The following is a 21603-nucleotide window of genomic DNA, read 5'->3' on the forward strand; positions in this document are numbered from 1 at the left end:
AGGTTGTAATTGTGAGATTAAAAAATGGTATATAGGACAGACAAAACGAAAGGTAAAATTGAGGATTATGGAACATTTGGGAGATATTAAGAATGGTAGATTGGATAGTCCAGTAGCTAATCATTTTCATCAGTATCATGATGGTGGATGTGCAGATCTAATATTTAGTATTTTGGCCAAACCTAATGGGGGTGGGGGGGCAAACCTTAATTTTCAGAAAAAACTATTGAGAATGGAATCAAATTTTATAGTAAATTATAAAACCCTGTATCCAAATGGGATGAATTTAGAAATTTAAATGTGAAATTTAACACTGAAGGTTATAATATTCATATTTATATTAAAATGAATTGTAATATTGGTTTGTGATAAATGGAAAAAGTTCTTTAACAAAGATTATTTAATTAATTGTTTAATTGTTGGATTATGTAATTAACTGGTGTATTTAAAAACTGGCTTTGTACAAAGTAATTTATTCCATTGAAGGCGAAGGCCGAGGTACCAGAATCTAGTAAAGTGAAGTAAAGATTTATCCAGTTGGCTGCATTCTTCGTTTTGGTGTTTCTTTTTTGCTTTTCTTGGATGTGTTTTTGTGAATCTAGCAATAGTAGCTCTGGTGTCTGCTGTGATATAGTGTTTACTTCTGTAGAGGCAACCTAGCTTTTTTGAACTTTTTTTATGGACTGGGCAATATGAGTGTCAAATAGTATATTCTGATAAATGGTATCCTCTAGCAACTTAGTACTAGGAACTGTGGATATGATAGTGTTAACTAAGGTGATTTTGAATGCAGGAGGGGTGTTTGGGGCTTTAGTGTGGTGAAATAGGATTAGTTTAGTGTTTGGGGGGGCTCAATATTAGTTGAGCATTGGTTAGCCAAGCTTCTATAGCTGCAAATGACTGTTGCTGTGTTGTGTTATGTGTTCTAGTTGCTGGAGGGTAGGAGCACCACATATAAGGGTTGAATCATCCACATACTGTGAGTGTGGTGTCACTTGTAGATGTATGGAGTTTGTGAAGAGGAGTGGGTCAAGGATAGAACCTTGTGGGACTGCCAAGGAAATGGATTCAGTAAAGTATTTATTGAACTGGGTTGGAATATCATCGTTGGTATTGGCTAAGCTTTAGAGTGGTTTGTTCTGGATGAAGAATTGTATTTATGGCGGACAAAAACTTTTGGGGTTTTTTTGGATGTTATTATAATAGTCTTTTTTATCTTGCCTGAATTGTTTTTTGGCTGAGTTTCTAAACTCTAGGTATTTTTGATGGTTTGCAGTGATATTCTCTTTGGACCATTTCTTCCAGGATTTATCTCTTCCTTTTAGTAGAGATCTGGTGGACTTAGTAAGCCAGAGGGTATAGATGGGTTTTATCTGTTGTGTTCTGGGGGGGGGGTCCTCCTAGTTTATTTAGGATGTTGATAAAAGTGGTGTTAAAGTATTTTACAGCTTTGTCTAGAGGGAAGTAGTTAACTGGGTTCCATTTGCAATTTCTAAGGTAGTAAATTCTTGGGTATTAACATTTTTGGTATTACAGGTTTGATATAATTTTGGGGTTTTGGAGTTTATTAGTTAACTGAGAAGAAAAGTAGGGAGGTGATCACTGAGACTGTCGGGTAGACAGCCTGTGATTAGTGCAGTATTGGGATGGCTAGTTAAGGTCCGGTCTAGTACTGACTCTTTATTAGTTTTTTTATCATTTCTAGTAGGGGTTTTGATTAGTTGTGAGTAGCTATGAAGGGTAATATGGCTTGTAGGGGTAGATGCATTGCAGGCATTTCAATTTATGTTAAAGTCCCCTGCTATGATAGTTTCCTGAGGGATGGTGATGGAAGCCCACTGTAATATACGTTCCAACGTAGGGATTTTCTGGGTAGGTGATATGTAAATGTGTATAATGTTTAGATGCTTGTTTGGGTTAAGACAGAGTCTGGTTAGTATTAGTTCAGCATTTTGGAAATTAGGAGTATCTATGTACAGGAGGTGTAGAGAAAGGCTATTTTTAAATAGGATGGCTACTTCCCTGCCTCTTTTTTCTAGTCTATCTTTTCTATGTATATTGTATCCAGGGAGTGCTATTTCATTGTCACTGCTGTCTGGTTTTAGCCAGGTTTCGGTTAACAGGACAGTGTCAGGATGGTAGTGAGTTAGGGTGGCATGATGTTTATGTAATTTATTAAGGACACTCCTAAGGTTGATGTTTAGTATTAGGAGGTCTGAACTTTTCTTGTTGAGGTAGGGTGGGGGATGGAGTTGTCAGTTAGGGTTGGATGAAGGAATTGTGGGTGGGGGTTGGAGTTGGCAGGGTTGGATGAAGGAATTGTGGGTCCAGGGTTGGGATGAATATCACCACTGTGTAGTAGTCATGTTATTAGATGCAGCATTTTTATTAGTTTATGTATGGTTTTATCATATTGTAGAGATATCTGGGGTGCTGAGTGGAGAGTGTGGATTGTGAATTTTGCTAGTGAGTTTGGGCTAGTGTTGTAAATTAGAGTGAGCTGTTGGAATGGTGGAGTGTAGTTTGTGTGGTGGTTGTGTCATTGTGGGGTATATATAATGGGGTGGGTACTAGAGATATTGTGAGTGGATGTGAGATGCGTAAGTAAAGTTAGAGATAGTATTGCAGCAAGATGTATAATTAGCATGTTTGTGTAGTGTGGTGGTATGGGGTGTGGAGATGAACAGTGGTTGAGTGTGATGGCGCTTGTACTGGGTGTGGAATTAGATTAGGGATATTGGGATTGGTTAAGGTGAGTGAGGTTTTGGCTTGTTTAAAATAAATGTAGGTGTAGTGGGGGCAGGTGAGATTTGGGGGCAGGGTAGGGGGGCAGAGTGAGCTCTGAGCGGAGGGCAAACAGACCGGGTTTCGTCCACTATCTAACTTTGTATGTTTTCTTTTTTATTTGCAGGCACTACTAAAACGATCTCCAATGGCCAGTAGCGGCTGAGTAAGAATGGAAAATACACAAGCTACAGACTATGCCATAAGTAAGTGTTTTCAGTGAGAAATCTGGTAGGGGAAGCCCAATTAGAAGAGTGTAAACATAGCAAGGGGGGAGAGCTATTGTAGAGAAGGGTTACAATTGGGGAGAAGTGAGCACGGTTTGCTAGAGGCATTTGTTGCTACAAGTAAAGCCAGAGCAAAGACTGAATGAAAAGTTAATGGTTTAAGGTGGGGAAGGGGGCCTAAAATCTAACACAAATAAGGGTGGTCAGAGGTTTCAGGCAGTATATTCACTACACAGTTATCACAGATGCATAATTAGTTCTGCAAGTACATACATTAGCTCGTTGCAGCTTCTTAGAGTGGAGGTATCCCGCGTTGAGAGTAGAGAGTCCGGGCTTGTGTGCAACATGGCTGTGCCTCAGGTAGCCTGTTTAACCAGTGTAGAGGTGTGGGTTAGAGTACGCTGCAAGGAGATGCTCCAATCAGGTAAGTGTCAGCCATTTCAGCTTGTCTGCCTTAGAATCCACTTTTGACTTCTAGTTTTGAATTCAAACAATTTTTAAAAGGCGACCTTCATATCTGGCATCCAAGAAAGCCTATTTCCCCTTCTTGGGGCCTTAAGTTTGTTGTTTTGGAATTGACTCAGTCCCCCTTTGATCCTGCAGTTTCTCCTTCCTTCCAACATTGTACTAGGAAGACTATTGTTGGTGGCTCTTAGTTCTGCCAAGGCGGTCTTTGAACTTCAATCATTCATGATGGTTCCTCCTTTTTTGGTTTTGCCAGGACTAGGTGTCCCTTCATACTAGTCTTTATGCCCAAGGTGTTTAACGGTTTGTCCTTGAATCAGTCCATTCATTCATCTTCATGCCTTATCCCCTTCTCCACAGACTACTAATGAGAAGTTTCTTCACACCTTCGATTTACATAGCTCAGATATTACTAGGACAAGACTAAACATATCAGGAAATCTGAACAACTTTTTGGTTCCTTTCATGACAGGAAATTGAGTTTAGCAGTGTCTAAGCAAAACATCTGGATTTCTAAGACCATTTCTTTTGGACTATTCTTTTCATGGCAACCAGGTTTCCTCTTCTGCTCATGTTCTTTCTATCAGGGCAGGGGCATCTTCTGGTGTTTTTTTCAAGGGTCTGGATACTAGAGCCACCTTGTAAGCTGCTGCTTGGTCTTCTGCTCACACTTTTGCCCAACTTTATAAGTTAGATGTCATTTCCAGGGCAAAGGCAGGTTTTGCCAAGGCTATCCCATGTGTGTTTGTGGAGGGCTTCCCCTTGCCTTCCTCCTCCTTGCATTCACTGTAGCTTTTGTACTCTACCAGAGGTGGTGAATACTGCAACAGTGATAGGGAAGGACATAGTACAGTTGTGTAAAATCTTACTATAACAGTAAATGTCTTTTTCACTGTTGCAGTATTCACTCCTTCCCTCCTACCCCCTTTCTCTTCCTTTTACATGGGTAATATTTTTGTTCTGGCCAAGGGGTTCCTCTCCTTCTCTTATTTCCTTCCTTTTTGTGGATGTACATGTCTTCCTTTCCACTGTGGGGTCCTAGTTCTCCTTGGGCACTTCAAGTTCTGAGTTAGGAATGTATGTATATCACCTTTATGCCCTATGCTTGCATGGGGAGCATACATCTGATGTATGACACTCTAGGAAATAAAGGCTTTGGTATACTGGCAAGACATTCGTCTGTCCTTGGCAGGAGATCCTACTGGTGATGAATACTGCAACAGTGAAAAGAAGGACATCTGCTGTTATGGTAAGATTTTATACAACTGTACTTTCCTTCCGTATTCAATGTTGAACATTCCTCAAGTGGAGAGTTGAGACTGTGTTAATTAAAAGGCTCTTAATTAAGTAGGCTGTGGAAAGTTGACATACCCACCTGCAAATGCAACCTTTGGTCTTGTCCTATCCTCACCTTGAGATATACAGCTAGCACCAGTAACTGTTTGAAATCTTGGGATCTACTTTGCTGACCCCTGAGATGTGAAGACCGAATAGCTGAAAATTGACTTGACTTGCATATTCTAAGTGTGAGATTACCATTTCTCAGAATATTCCCTTTCCTCCACAAAATGATGATCTTGGAGTTCGTATATATACTTTGGGGTGAGGGGGTTGGAGGTCCTGCCCCCATATCAAACAAGTTTAGAAGAGAAGAGCCTTTTTCTGTCTTTTTTATGGTATCTCTGGAATTGGCAATGCAAGTTGCAAGATTTCAGTTGGGAACCCTAAGTAATCCTGTATTAGTGGATAATTCAGTAGTTATTTTCCATTACCGTAAGACATTAAAACCATAACCAGCTTTAATCAGGACTAATTCTGAGTTACCTGACTATAATTTAATGGCCATGTGTGTACTTCAGTTAACAATTTTTCAGTCTTTCAAGGTTAGATAACAGAAGCCTCTTTCCAATTTAGTATTTCTGCTCTTCTCCTTTAGTGCCTTTTATTTTCATTCTGAGAGATCAGTTCTGTTTTAAAGGTTAGATTAGAATAAAAATAAAGCATTAGTCATGTGTTGCAGTATCATTTTGCCTGCATTTTCATTGTTTACTTTCCACATTATTCCTCAACAGAAAGTATTTCTTGCTTTCTCTTAGTGTCCTATTGGGATTAATAATATTTGAAAGCGTATTTAACCAAAAATATCACCGCAGCACCACCACCATACAATAATATTTAAAATTGTATTTAAACTAAATATCTTCATATTTTTTTCGTATTCAGGTCCCAAGCTCACACTTTAAGTAGAAGACAGCTAGCTTTCAAAGAAAGTGGTAGAAAGCAGTGATTCTAACTATTATTGAAGAATTACATAATGGAAAAGTCACTGTCTTTGCTACTGTGATTCCCATTTGCTAAAATAGAAAAAAAACTGCTTCAGAAAGCAACCAGTAGTTTTGAAGTGCATAAAGCGCTTTTCGTTTAATAAAAACAAACTTCTTCAAATGCATCTGAAGAAATTTGATTTTATTAAACAAAAAGTGCTTTATGCACTTTAAAACTACTTTTTGCTTTCTGAAACCATTTTTTCTATTTTAGTAGTTTATTTTGTGTTTTTTCGGCTTGGATTCCCATTTGCTAGCTTAGTTGGTAGGTTAATGTTCAGTGCTAAATGATTGAAGCACACATATTCAAAACAATAGATAATTGTATTACATAGCTACAGGTACACACTCGTGTGCTAGCTTGCGCTGCACTTGAATTGTTTTTAGTGCTGTTTTAGCTGCTTTCTGGAAAAAAATTCTAAGCTTGTTTCTGCCTTTCTTATAACTAGTCTAGTCCAGATACAGATTTGCTGTATCCAGGACTGTTGGTAAGCTTCTGAGCCCTCCCCCCAAGCCTTTCTGTGATGGAGGGAAGCCTTCTAGCTTATCAGTGGACTGGTAAGCACTAGGTAGCTTATCTACCACAAGAGGAGTAGTTTCTGCCCCAGAAATTGTAGTTTATTGGTCATTTGGGCATTTTTTCCATCTCTTTCAACTTTCTGGTTTAAAAGCTAACATCTGCACTTGATTCCTGCCTTTCCTGTAACCAGTCCAGTCCAGATACAGCTTTGCTGTATCCAGGACTATTGGTTAGCTTCTGAGACCCCCCAAGCCTTTCTGTGCTGGAGAGAAGCCTTCTAGCTTATCAGTGGGAGTGGTAAGCACTAGGCAGCCTATCTACCACAAGAGGAGTGGTTTCTGGCCCAGAAATTGTAGTTTATTGGCTGTTTCAGCAGATTTTCCATCTCTTTCAATTTTCTGGTTTAAAAGCCCGCATTTGCGCTTGTTTCCTGCCTTTCCTGTAACTAGTCTAGCCCAGATACAGATTTGCTGCATCTAGGACTGTCAGTAAGCTTCTGAGCCCCCTAAGCCTTTCTGTGTTGGAGGGAAGCCATCTAGCTTATCAGTGGACTGGTAAGCACTAGGTAGCCTATCTACCACAAGAGGAGTGGTTTCTGGCCCATAAATTGTAGTTTATTGACCGTTTAGGCAGTTTTTCCATCTCTTTCAACTTTCTGGGTTAAAAGCCTGCATTTGCACTTGTTTCCCACCTTTCCTGTAACTAGTCTAGTCCAGATACAGATTTGCTGTATCCAGGACTGTTTGTAAACTTCTGAGCAGTGCCAAAGTCTGCTCTTCAATTTTTCCCTTAGATCGGCTAGCTCTCTCCTCTCCTGCACTTCTACTAGCTTATTAGTTTAGCACTCTACCAGACCTCTTGTTGCAATTATTGTAGCACACAAAAGTGTTACCAGCACTAAACGTTCTACAAGGAAACAGCTCCAGTATTTATCATTAATGTACACCGCTCCAGGCAGGTCTAAAGCTCAGTTCCATGTGCTTTCTCCTATTAACCTGGTGAACTTATGCATCCTAAGGCAATGTAGCAACTGCCTCATGTACACTGACAGCCCTCTCCTCTTACCTCCCAACAATCAGACTTGCGAGAGATGCACTTATATATCCAAATTGTAAGCCACGCAGTCTCCAGCCAAGACTGGAATAGCTGGTCAAGAGGAGAAGGTCAACACATGCACCACACCACATGGAACACACAGTCCTCCAGAACACACACCAGCACTGTCTTCACATAAAAGCACAAACCACACACCCATCTTCACTGAGGTTCTCAATAAAAATCTACCCAAACAGCAGAGACCTCCAAGGCAGAAATGCACTCGACCACAACACAACACTAATCACGAGACACACAACTCTCCTAAACAGTGTGCCACTCAACCAAAGCCCCCTAAGGGAAAACAGCATGCCCAACACACTAGTCATAGGTGACTCGATAGTGAGGCACACTGATGTCCCACTCACTAGGTTGAATAAGGAGAAAGTAACAGTCATCTGCTTGTCAGTTGCCAGCATCCGCCACATAATGCATGCACTCAGGTCCCTCAACAACAGGTACAAATATGACTTTGTCATTGTACATGTGGGTGTGAATGACCTAAGACGTACCTCCCTGGAGTACATGAAAAGAGGCATGGAGGAGCTCTCAGATTATGTAGCCCAGGTGGGTATGACCCTAGCCCTGAGCAGCATCCTACCATCACCCAGAATGATACCACATTACAAGCAGAAAATTATTGATTTCAACAATTGGCTAAGTTTCTGCTGTCATTCTAAGGGGATCCAGTATCTGTCTGCCTGGGAAGACATGATTGACAGACCTCGATGCTTTGCGAGAGATGGCCTGCATCTGTCACCCCTGGGCTTCCGAATACTGGCTAAGGCTCTTGTCACCCCTATAGTGCCTTTTTTAGGTGGTGTTCCAAAGACCAAATTACCACCATAACAGCTACAAACAAATGCAATCTGAGGGTCATGCTGCTCAATGCTAGAAGTCAAAATCTCAAAATGCACTCACTTGAAGCACTCCTTAAAATGGAGAACATCAACATTTGTGCTGTAACAGAGACCTGGTTCAAGGCAGCAAAAAGCACCCCTGCACTACCAGGCTATAACTCATTCCACACCTTTCGGCTCCAGAACTTGGACTGAAGCTCCAAAGGCGGTGTTGTTTCCATATTCATAAAGGACGTGCACACCTCCAGACTGGCAGCCGAACATAATGCATCTGAGATACTTCAGGTGCAGCTAACATTGTGTAAGACAGTGATTCAGTTCGTAGCCTGCTATAGTTCCCCAACCATGTCCCAAGACTCACACTCCACGTTCCTAAGCACCCTGGGGAATATTAGGGTCCAACCTAACACTCTCGTACTGGGCGACTTCAACTACCCCTCCATTAACTGGGAAAACTACTCATGTACCAATACACTTGCTCAATGCTTTCTGGAATTCATTAATTCCAATACCCTGGACCAGCTCATTCTTACCCCCACTAGAGGTAGCAACATCCTTGACCTGGTCATTACTGACATGGGTGACCATTGCTCGACACCAGTAGTCAACTCCTCCCTGTTTAGATCTGACCACAAACTAATCACCTTGGAAATCCACATCCCTCCACCCCACCCCCCACAAAGGTAACCACCATTAAAAAATTTCTTCAAAGCTAACTATGGGTTCCTAAAAACAGAGGTGGCTAACTTCACAGCACCCATGCAAATGAAGAATAGTTGTATGACTGCCGAATCATACACCAATGCACTGTACGAACACGTACACAAATGCATGGATCTCGCCATACCCAATAAAACCAAGACCCTCTCCTCAAAAATAAGGAAGCCAATATGGTGGTCCCCTGCCATAAACAAACTGTACAACAGAAGGAGGAAACTGATGTGGAATAAGGTGAAGTCCCAAGATTGGAAAGACCCCCTTATCAGCCTCAACAAAAAGTTGAGATCCCTCATCAAATCCTCTAAAGCTAGGTATGAAAACAGAATTGCAGAAGATAGTGACAACCATAACGCCTTCTATAGTTATGTAAAGAATCTCCACGGCAATACCCAGATTTGCTCTGAGCTACTGCACAATGGTAACAACTGTACCGAGCCAACAGATATTGCCAATATACTGGCTGACAGATTCAGTGCCAACTTTATCCCCCCAATCACAATACTAGTAGATTGCCAGGCACCCGGTATTACTGCTGCACAGGTTAAAACAGCACTGTCCAAAGCCAAGAATACAGCTTATATGGGACCTGACAAAATCCACGGCTGTGTTCTGCATGAACTACAGAGTGAACTGGCACCTCACCTGTGTGCCCTGTTCAATCACAGCCTCACCTCAGGCTTTGTCCCTACTGAATGGGGCACTGCTGCAGTCATCCCTCTCCACAAGGGAGGAGTGATTACAGACCCCAGGAACTATCGCCCCATTAACCTGATGAGTCTGATATGCAAAGCTATGGAACGCATCATCATGGACCTAATAAACAAGGATATATGGAATCTCCAGACTCTGAATGCTACGCAGTTTGGTTTTGTGAAGGTTGGTCATGTCTGCTGAACTTGGTCGACTTGAGTCAGTCACCAGAGCTGTGGATGAAGGCAAGGTGGTTCATACAGCCTACCTTGATCTGGCCAAGGCCTTTGATACCATTCCCCATTCAGGAATCAGAAAAACTCACTAAGCTAGGCATCAACCCGTGTATCACTAGGTGGGTTGCAAATTGGCTCACAGATAGAACCCACTGTGTGAAAGTAGCTGACTCCAAGTCAGACTGTCGACCAGTCACGAGTGGAGTCCCACAGGATTCGATCCTGGGTCCTTTCCTTTTTTTGGTATCTACTTCTCTGAAGTTCAGGCCAACATGAAGGGACTCTGGCTGACAAAGTTCACAAACGATTGCAAGTTGGGAGCTATTATTAACTCCCCAAGTGATGTTGACATCCTACAGAAAGGCCTCAATGAGACCAGCGACTGGTTCCAGAACCATAGCCTTAAGCTCAATGCCAAACAATGTGTTGTCATCCCCTTTGGGAAAAACCTGGTTCCCTTGAATTACCACATCGATGGTAGTCCATTGAACACAGAAGGCGTTATAAGAGATCTAGGAACACAGGTTGACAGCAACCTCTCTTTTGACTACCACATTGCCACTGTGGTCAGAAAGTCCTTCTATGTGGAACATCTCATTACTAAGGGTTTTGCATCCAGGAAGAAAGAGGTCATTGTCTCCCTCTACTCTTCCCTCATTAGGCCAGTCATCGAGTACAGTGCCCCATTTGGCATGTACCTTACTTGACATCTGCAACAACTGGAGAGGCTGCAAAAGTACCTCACAAAGGGGATCCTACGCCTTAAACATTTGTCCTATAAGGACAGACTCAAAAAACTCCAACTATTCTCTGTCTCATATCGCCTACTTGGAGGCGATCTCTGCTTGATTTACAACATCATGTCTGACCCAGCTCAGTTAGAAATGCTACATCTAAAGAAATCCCAATCCCTCCACACCACATGCTCCAGAAACTTCAATCTCATTACCACAATCAACAGAACATGCTGGAGGGACAGGTTCACAACCCAGAGACTGCCCATGCTATGGAATAGACTTCCCATACATGTCAAGCAGAGCACCTCACTGGCCCTCTTCAAGAGGAATCTTGATGAGTGGATGGGAAATAGAAAACTCACCCCGGGGATCACTCCAGTGGCTCTACTCAACAGAGACACTAGAAACTAAGGTTGGGTGGCACGATACCAGGGCAATCCTATGGGCTAGGCTTGTAAAGGCTCCAGGGCCATTAGCCTAGTACACAGCTATGAACAGGTGGGTAGATTTGGAAACTCTATGAATTACGTACCTTCATCTTCACATGAATAGAAGTGTATGCAAGAAAAGAGATAATGTGAGAATAAAAGGGTTATTGGTAAAAAGCAAGTAAACTTTCTAAATGAACACATGCACAGTGACAAATCAGTAGGAGTGAACCATCGAGGAAAAGACACCACCATTTCCTTTTTCACTTTTCCATGGGGCCTCAACCAGTGGCTCCTCTACTTGCACCATTTGGCCCATTCATTCAGCTAAGTTTGGAGCAGGATAATCCCAGGTTAGGTGAGAGACTTTTAGTTTATTTTTTCATGCCCAGGAAGCCCTATCCCAGAGTTTCCCCACATTGGCATAGGTTGGGAGCAGACGAGTTTGCTGGTCCTTTAAAGTGGCCTACTCTGTTTTGTAGTAGATCACTTCTCCTCCCCTTTTGCACCCTGTTGATCTCCATTGCATGTTACATCCTGAGAGGAGCATGCCTCTGCATTTCAGAATCTCTGCACCATGGCAGCTCTTGCTCCCTAAAGGTGTATTCTATGGGTGCAGCACGATGTTCTTTTGCTAGGTGCCACCTGGGTAGTGAGCTTGATTTGCTGCCCACCTTCAGGATGGATAAGCTAGCAGGGACTACATGCTGCCATCTTCCTCTGCCAGTTTTTACAGGCGACCAAACAGGGTTGCTTAGGTAGCTGATGTTTTAATACAGTTTTGTGAACTCTGTTAAAGTAGTTCCACCTTTCCACATTACTTCTCAATGCAAAACAAGATTAAGAAATGTAATGCTTGCAGCTACTTTTTGACCAAGGCACATGGAATTGTCTGCTAAAGAACTTGATCTCTTTTCCACCATGGCCAGTACTTCTCAACAAATCCTTAATGACACCGCAGTAGTAATTTGCATATCAACTAAAACTCTGTATCTTTCAGCATAGAGGATGGAATTACAGTTCCTAGCCACAGTCTGTTTTCTTCCCAGGTTGTGCACATACTGATGGAAGCTGACACTCAATAGTAGAAATTTTACATCCAGAAGTAAAACAAATATGTTGCATGGACTATGACACAAGGCCAGAATTTCATCCATTGTTCCATTCCAAGGTTTCTAAATTGGTAAAAGTTTTTGCTGGATTCTAACCTAGAATATTTTCAAATTTGTATCAGCAGCATCTACCTGTTTAGTAGCCTTTTCCTCAAATTCCAGTACATGCAGCTGTTAAAGCTTTCCACAAGGGCATAGACTACGGCAGACCCATATTTCCCCTACTTGAGATTTGATCTTTGTTAGAAGAGCTAACACTGCCCTCATTTGAGCTGCTTGACTCTGCAGCTTTAAAGTATCTTTCTTGGAAAATATTCCTTTTTGTAACATTTCATTCTGGTAGGGACCATTTTAATATTACAGATCCTCATATGTAATCCTCATTTGATTTTTTCTTACTGAAAGGATGGTGAACATCATCCACAAGTGTTAGATGTGCATAAACAGCTGAGATATTATTAAATAAAACAAATAATTCAGAAAAACTAATCAGATTTTTGTTTCTTTATAGAATGGTAAAGAAGCTTACCAGTCAGTCAACAAACACCAAATGGCTTGGGCCATTTTATTGCCTTTAAATTATGACAAATGCAGCAAACCTGTAAATGACAAAAATTAGAGTACATTCTGCCACAACAACAAACATATTGAAATTCTGCAGAAGGCATTTTAAAAGCAACCATCTGGTCCATAGTCCATACATTCACTAAACACTGTAAGTTGGATGCATAGTCTAGGGTCAGGGCAGGCTTTGGCACAGCTGTCCTCAGAGAATCCTCTGTCAGACCTCTCTTGTGTGTATTTGTATTGCTTCAGAATATACCCTATTGTTTTGCCTTGTGGTTACAGTCACCCTTCCCAATTTAATACATTTGTGGGTAAGATTTGTAATGACAGTTGATATTCCTTCCCTCCATCATTATGAAGGATTGCATGTAGTGACTTGCAAGTTTTCTTTAACAGTTTCACTTGCTGCTTATGCTTACCTTGTGTTTCATGTACTGCTAGTTACTAAAGGTTTATAGCAAGCCGTGCTCATAATTTCCCTATTGGTCTTTTTTGACTTGAGGAATAAACTGCTTGGTAGTACTGGGTATGGGATTGCCTTCCACCTACCAGGGTTCCACCGAATGTAGCCGTAAAACCAGTCTAAACCTACATAGAGTATAAGGGACAGGTGTTTTAAAATTCTCTCCAGGAAGAAGATATTGTAAGTGGGATACAACATAAATATACACTGTTATAGTGACCATGCCTGCAAGAACTACTGTTATTTTAAGTATCCTACCTGCTACTTTACTTTATATGAAGACTAAGTCTGAGGTGGTACCTTGAAGATGTTTGCAGATGTTCCTATGGCCAGGTTTATGTCTTCATGATGCAAATGCTTCCACAGTAATATCATAACATAGGTTCTCATTAATTTTCTTACATCCTGACATTTTCACAGCTAAGTATTTTCTCAGTTGGATGATACCTATTGCTTCATTCTCTGCTGTCATCCCCCATTTTAATGCACAGACTTTCCTCAGTTTTTTCTTTGTCTTTTTTTTTTTCTCTACCCTTCCTTCCTCTCACTTGTAACTGATGACGCAGTCCTCTCCCTGTACTCTTTTTAATGTAATCCTCCTCTTTATTCATTTCCTCCTCTTCTACTTCCCTTCTTGGTAAAGGAACTAACCGGTAATACTCACTTTGTTACCACTGTAGACAATGTACATATTGTTTCTAATATCCACTCTGTCATCAACCACTCCTGTTTCATTTGCATTATATACTTATCCACAGTGATTGTCTGATTCACTGTTTAACTTGTTTGCACCATTGTTTTACCAGTAATTGCTTCATTGTTTTAACTCTGTCAGTGTAATTGCTCAGCCAGCTATATCATATTTTGCCAGTTTTCTCTTCATGTAAAGATTTTGATTTAATCGTGTACCTCCAGAATGAGCCTGAAGAAGGTCCACTTAAATTAGTGTTCCATCCGTTAACAACTACAAATAAAAGCAACACAAGTAGGTAAATAAATAAATAAAATTATTCTGAATAAATGGAGGAGTCAGAAACTTGTTAAAAATTCTATAATAAATTATATGTCTAAGCTTATTCAGTCATTCATTTGATATAATAGGCTGTGATTGTGTCTTTCGGCTTTTCCTGGTTAGGGTTCGCCACAGCGAAACTCCAGTCCACTAATGATTGGCAGTTTATTTTTACATACCGGCTTGCCAGGCCTGACGCACAACCTTCAACGAAGGTATGCACATTCACGCATGTCTCCACGCTCTAGCTGAGAATTGAACCGGACAGCGTGTTACTGTGAGGTGACAATGGTACCGCAGCACCACCACCGCGGTATGTTATTTTAGTCAATCATTTGTTCGTATTTATTTTATGTGCTTAACTCGTGCATTTTGTGCACCCTTACATTGCTTTGCAGATGGTTTCTATCTTTGCTGTTGCATAGGCTTTATTTATTTATTTTTTTTTTGAAGGCTGTCCTTCAACTTTATATTTTTTGGTCAGAGAAGGAGTATCTCAGGGTTGTGTGCTGTATTGTATAGGCATACATGTATATTGCTATTTGATATTGTGCAGATGTATGTTTTGTGCTATGCAGTTTACAAAGTTATTGAGATTTACTTTCCTAGAAATGGAAAGAGGACACTCAGTGAATGAAAAATATGTTGGAATACAAACTACTATTCCTCCTGAGAACTGAAAAGTACTGTTCTTAAGACTAAGCAGTGTGCCCATGTTGGATAGGCTTCAAATAAGGCATCTTTGATGCAGCTTTATGAAGTACTCTGACATGGATATTTCTTTTATGTTTGTATATCATGTTTATCTGATAGCAGTTTGCACATCATACCTATTAAATAAAGCTGTCTTGGTGCAGTTCCATAAAAATGCACAAAATGTTGTTCACTGTATCTCTGTGGAGAAGTATGTGCAGAGACTGATAAATTCATTAATATAAATTAAAGCAAATCTTTTATTTATATGTATTGATTGCTTTTATTATACCTATATTTTTAATGGTTTCTCTTGGTTTTACATCTAGGAATTACAACATGAATCTTTTAATGACTTGGAACATCAAATAGTTGTACAGCAGTCTGAAATAAACCTTTTGAAAGAAAAGTTGAGGAAAGCCAACGTAAAGTTAGCAGAGTATGATACTGATCATGAAGATGCACTGGAGAACAGAATCCTTAGGGCTGCGAGAAAACCTGAGGTTTGTGATTCCAAAGGTCTTGTAATTTTTCTTTCTTTCCCATGGTAAAATTGCTGAAGAGACGTTTGCATGTAGGACTGAAAAATAGTTGCTTAAATAAATACAGGAAGCATTTTTAACTGCATTGTTTTTGCTTCTGATAATTCTTTTGCAGCTGTTTGCTTCTTCTTTGTCACTATAGTCACACAGTACCTATATTCGTTTGTTGCATGGGTCTCTTGTGCAAGTCTTTGGCATTCATATCTTTTGCATTAGCGTCAGTAGATTTATTTGTGCAAGGCAGATATGTTTCTTATAATTGTGGTAAAATACTGAGGACTGGATTTAGAAGCTTTGCTTTGCAGCTTGGCGAGAACTTTTGCCAAGCTGTACTGATGGCACTGAATTGTAAAAAGTGAGTCACAGTGGGAGGTGGTGGTCTAAAGAGAGTACTCTTGAGCAGTTTACAGCTCATGGCAACTTAGCATAGTGTCCTTTCACTCATTGTGCCATTGCTGTTTTCATCCTGATATTTAGCAGGCATTAGGTGAGGGTTCATGGTAAGGTGTGCTGCTTTGGGTATGACAAGGCCAGTTAAAAAATTTGCAGTGTCTTGAAACATATTCTCAAATGCACTCACAGTAACTCTTTCTACACAGAGAAACTAATGCTACTAAAGGTGTTTCATGGATTTGAAGGGCATTAAAAATGTCTGAGATTTTCCATATTCTGCAGTGTACAATGCTGAGTCAGATGTACATCTAATTTTTGCATAGTGATGTGTTTTTAATCAAGTATACTAACTGGGAAAAGCCAAAAGAAAAACTACCTCTGAAGCATCAGCAGTGTATGTTATTATTTGCATACTGCTGACATCCAAATAGTCATTTTGTGGCTGCTGTTTACTCATTTTACCCTGCACTGAAATGCATACCTTTTCTGTAGCCAAGCACAGCGTCGTGTGAATCTGGCCCAAATTCGGGTTTTGTAAACGTCTGAAACAAGATGGTGCTGCATTTCTTTGCATAGTGCATAAAAATATGAAAACAGAAAACACAGACATTATTAGTATTTTTATCTTTATGCATTTATGCAGGAAATGTTAGCATTACTTCCAGTTTGTTAAGGGACAAAATTTTACATTTAAGTGGCTGCTATGATCAACCAAAGTACTTTTACAGATTCATGTAAATTATTTCTTTGTCACTATGGAATTTATTTAATGCAAGGAAAAAAGATTTAAGAGTACAGATTTTGCAGAACAGTAGCATCATTTATAGATGACCAAGTCTTTAAATGTGATATTGTTGTTTTATACTAGCAAAGTAATAGTTTGCTTTGTATTCATTTATCTGCATACTGTTACTCATGATTGTGCAGTTTTATGGGACTGTAAATTAAGTGTAACACAATAAGTATACTTTTCTGTCTTCATGGTCATTTCTGATTTCTGTTACCAGATGCACATTATGGAGAGTGACCACTTCTGTTATATCATTCTTAATTCTTCTGTTTGTATGGATTAGATATTTATTGATACCAAAGTGCTTAATATTGCAGTGCATGTAGTAGTGATGACGACTGCATATGATATTGTTATGTTTTAGCATTTTTACAGTGATTGCGGCAGCCAAAGCTAGAACAAGTTCAAGCCAGGTTCAGCCTTAATTAGACACTCAGTGTGGCTCACAGCACATCATTTCTACCCACCATGAGCCTGAGCTAACTGTTACTTAAAAAACAGTGGCCTATTTATCACTTCCTGTCAATGTCGTTGCCTTCCCCCATCCAAAAAATAAATAAAAAATCCAGGACTTCTTAGTAGCTTGTTTTATTGGCTGTTTTGTTTCTCTTATTATTAAAGACGTCCTACTTTTAGGGGAAAAAACCCACTAATTTATTGTTAAGAAATGAGTGGAGTGCATGATTAGCATAAGTGACTGCCACAGTTTAATTACAGGATGGCTGCTGCTTAGTCCTTGCAAGCTCTTTTTGAGCAGTTACAGCAAATAGCAAGTTTTTGTTTCTCAAGGTGAAGACAAAAAATCTTAAGGGAAATGGTTCAACTTGTTATAAGCAATGGAAGGACAAACAGTGGTGTTCCATGGATGGCTGCAAGTGCATTAACTTTCTGTTTCGCTTCCTCCTGGGTGAAACATGAACATATGCCAGATCATTAGGGTGTAGGAAAAGTTAGTTGAACCATCTAAGTGGCAGGAATGACTTCTTCTCCTTCAGTTGGTAGCCGTGGGGGGCATTGTGTTCAGCACAACTGGAGATAAAAGCTCATCTGGCAGAACAGATCCTTATCCTACACCTCTAACGGAGTGTAATGTGAGAGTGCACGTGAATATAAAGAAAAAGTCAGACTGTATACTTGGAATTATAAGTACCTGTGGTGTTTCACATTACTTCATTTTTTTTTTTTTTTTGCAGTGGAATTTCTATATTGGCAAGGTTTTAAAGTAGATAACTGCATTATCAGTGATGTCACAAAATGCCGACTATGCACACAGTAGTATGTCTTCAGTTAATCTGGGTAATCTTCAAAGCACAAAATATTATTAGTATTGGTTTTAGAGTGAGTTATAACTGACCATAAACCAGTATACTCGCACATTACATTTTTAGAAAATAAATGAATAACTTCAAAACTATATGTTGAGCTTTGCCATTTTATTTACAAACATGAAAATCAGTCAGACTGCTTATACTAACACACACCATAAATGTAATGGTAATTATGATTAATTTGTCATATACTGCACTGAAGCAACATGAATGTGCATGAATAGTTATGTATCCAGGCTTACGCATGGCCAGTATACAACAAAGATGTATCATGGTGCTGCCAGTCATACTCAGAAAGTATACAAGCAACAGAAGAATTTAGAGCATACCGTGGCATTGTTTGAAGAAAAAAAGGGAAAACTTTCTTTTTTTTTTATTAACATCATTGTAATAGTTTTTATACAAATTGGCAAAAGCCAAGCAAGTTTAAAAGCTTAAACAACAACATTATGCACATTATTTACAAATGCAACACCTGGTGTCCTGAATGCACATTTAACATTGGACCTTCAATAAACAAGCACCAGTATGAAGTAAAAATTCACCAATACAGTTGCATTAACTTATTAAGAGTTGACAAAGTAATATCGTTACATAACAGCAAGTTATTTCTTGAGGTAGATAGTGGTGGTTTGCTTGGTTATTCAAGTTTCACCTTCATGGGAATACCATGCCAGGAGTGGATAAAACCACCATTTTCCAACCCCAACATGATTTATTCGTAAATTATATTTTTAACCTCCTCAGTTGCTTAGTTTTTTTTCTTCATTTGGCTTGCAGTTGTTTAGATTGTAAAACAATGAGTGAGAAGGTCACTGAAAAAACAATCGGTAAAAATAAAATGAAAACTCCAGCAAAGCTAGAACTTCCACTGATTGACCTCCCAAACCTCTTGTATCAGAGGCACATGGGATATATGCAAATGACCCTTATGAACATCAGGTATTTCAGCTAATTGACGATTCTGAATGCCCATGACTTGTTTCGTCATTTTAATAAACAATTTCAGGCCAATAAAGCCAAACCCCACTAGCTGTGGATATGCATATTTCGGCCTTGTTATGACCTCATCAGCACATCACAAGCAGAGTGTTTGACTAAACATTAGAAACACAGGCCTGTTATACCCAGCTGATGTCCATTATCATTAGGGTCACCTGCAAAAATATCCCAAACAACAAACTAAAGCAATGAGTGAGAAGGTCACAGAAAAACCAATCAGTAAAAACAAAATGAAAACTCCAGCAAAGATAGAACTTCCACTGAGTGAACTCCCAAACCTCTTGTATGAGAGGCACACGTGACATTTGCAAATGACCCTTATGAACATCAGGTGTTTCAGCTAATTGGCGATTCTGAATGCCCATGACATGTTTCGTCATTTTAATGGACAATTTCAGGCCAATAAAGCTAAATCCCAATAGCTGTGGAAATGCATATTTCGGCTTTGTTATGACCTCATCAGCACAGCACAAGCAGAGTGTTTGACTAAGCATTAGAAACACAGGGCTGTTATACACAGCTGATGTCCATAATGGACACCTGATGTTCATAAGGGTCATTTGCATATATCCCATGTGCCACTGATACAAGAGGTTTGGGAGGTCACTCAGTGGAAGTTCTAGTTGTTTAGATTGTGGAAAATGTACAATATAAAAAAATCCTCATATATTTTCCACATTCTGCAGTTGTGTTATTTCATTTAGAAAGGGTTTCCAGTGCAGATATGCCTTTTCTCGTTCTGTAGGGTATATTTTCCATCTTCTGTGGTGTTGTTATTTAATGCAAAGAGGATTTCCAGTGCAGTTTTTCTTTTTCCCATTCTCTAGGATACAAAAGTTGTACGCAATTGCACAGTGGGTGCCCAGACCCTCAGCATCCAGTTGTTACATGTAGTACTGGAGTAGTACTTAATGCAGCAGAATTAAATTTACCTGCCTTCATCTACCTTTGCATCTACCCACCTCACCTGTGCATCATAACCGAATAAAAGGCATTGAGTCCCACAGTTTCCACATCATTCACATGTGACGTACAGGGAAGGGCTAGTGGTATATTCTTGTAAGAAAAGAAAGGCATCTATTTTGTTAGAAATTTTTAAAGCTGAAAAAGTTATTTTGTCATTGGACTCATTCCTGCTGTCTTACTTGTGAATTTATCAACACAATCCTCCATTTTGATCTTTTTTTCTGTAAGTACAAGTGAAGAGTTTGCTGTTGGAGTCCAGTGCACTGACATAATTTTTTAAATAACTTGCAACTGGATTTCTGTTTTGAGTATATTTAAGGTGACATTTTAACTTGAACTTTTGACTGGATAGTGTTGTGTATTCTGGCCTTAGATTTTTGAACATTGTCTCTGAGGGATCCAACTTTATGAATTAAGACATTTTTTTATTTCTTATTATTTTTTTCTATATCTTTATCTTTTCTTCCAGATTTATCCTAGTGGTTAATTTGTATTAACTGTAGAGTCACTTTCTGGATGGAAATTTAAATTTTTACCAGAGCTCTGCCTTGAAAAAGTGTGCGGAACAACCCTGCAGCTGACTGAACCAGAGAACCAGCTCAATCCAGTCCAAATGACACCTTCAAAATATCCATAAGTGTTATGTATGTTATAGCCTATATTTTACATTGCCTTTCTATTCCTGTATATTGTAGTTTAAGTGAGAGTCAAGCACACCACTGTACCTGAATATCCCCCCAGTCTGGTTAACTGCTTTGTAGCCTCCTTTCTGGCTCGTATCCCTTAGGTCATTACCTGTGTATCCCCCTACTTACAACTCCTCAACCTCCCTCTCTGTTTTGCTCCAGTTACTGTTTGCTCTTTCCTGTCTACCTACAGTCACCCTCCCCCCACTAGGACACTCACTTTTCCTAATTGCACCCCCTTCCTGGTAACACTTTCCACTATTGGATACATTTCTGCCACTTCAAACTACTGTCTACTGACTTACGTACTTTAACCATTTCATCAACAGCTTAACACACCTCATAGATAATTTGTTTGTGGACTTGCTTTCCACCCTATTCTGCCCATGTCTGTTTCTGCCACACTAAAGCATTCTCCTATACAGTCTGATATTACATCTGCCTTACCTGGCTGATTGTTTTCTGAAGCTTCACTCTTTCTGGTCTTCCATGGACTTGGGTCATCCTGCTCCATTCACCTTCGCTATGCGCGGGCCCACTCCACTCCCGTACCCTTCCCCCATTCCCACCCACCCCCACTCTCCCTAGATATATACTATATAGACCACTCCCACACCCCACCTCCATCCAATCACCATTCACAACACTCACAATATCACCACACCATTCCCACTCTACCCCTTCTTGCTATCACACTAGTCATTCCTCCTGTACAACATAGGTAATACAATGAAGCAGGTATACACAACCACCACTTAGCCATTATATCCAATACCCACCACACTCCACAGTGCATACTGTCCTAACTAACAGCACACATATCTCTATCCACACATACAGTAATACCATCACATCATTTTCCACAGGAATATTTACACAACATCAATACTAATAACATCTCTCATACTACTTGCTTACATTACCAGATATCACAGCATACATTCCAATTCTCTACCACACCAA

The 21603-nt window shown here is 39.9% G+C and overlaps 1 protein-coding gene across 1 annotated transcript in view; it reads left to right on the plus strand.

Annotated features, from left to right (window-relative positions):
* CNTLN (centlein) overlaps window positions 1-21603 on the plus strand; it is a 3122808-nt gene that overhangs the window by 984735 nt on the left and 2116470 nt on the right. The window contains exon 9 of the mRNA XM_044061293.1: window positions 15263-15436. Within this exon, the coding sequence (XP_043917228.1) occupies window positions 15263-15436 (174 nt within the window). The remainder of the gene's footprint in view (window positions 1-15262; window positions 15437-21603) is intronic.

This window comes from Protopterus annectens, chromosome 2.part0 (assembly GCF_019279795.1).
Source record: "Protopterus annectens isolate FY-2018-M chromosome 2.part0, PAN1.0, whole genome shotgun sequence".
Lineage (NCBI taxonomy): Eukaryota > Metazoa > Chordata > Ceratodontiformes > Protopteridae > Protopterus > Protopterus annectens.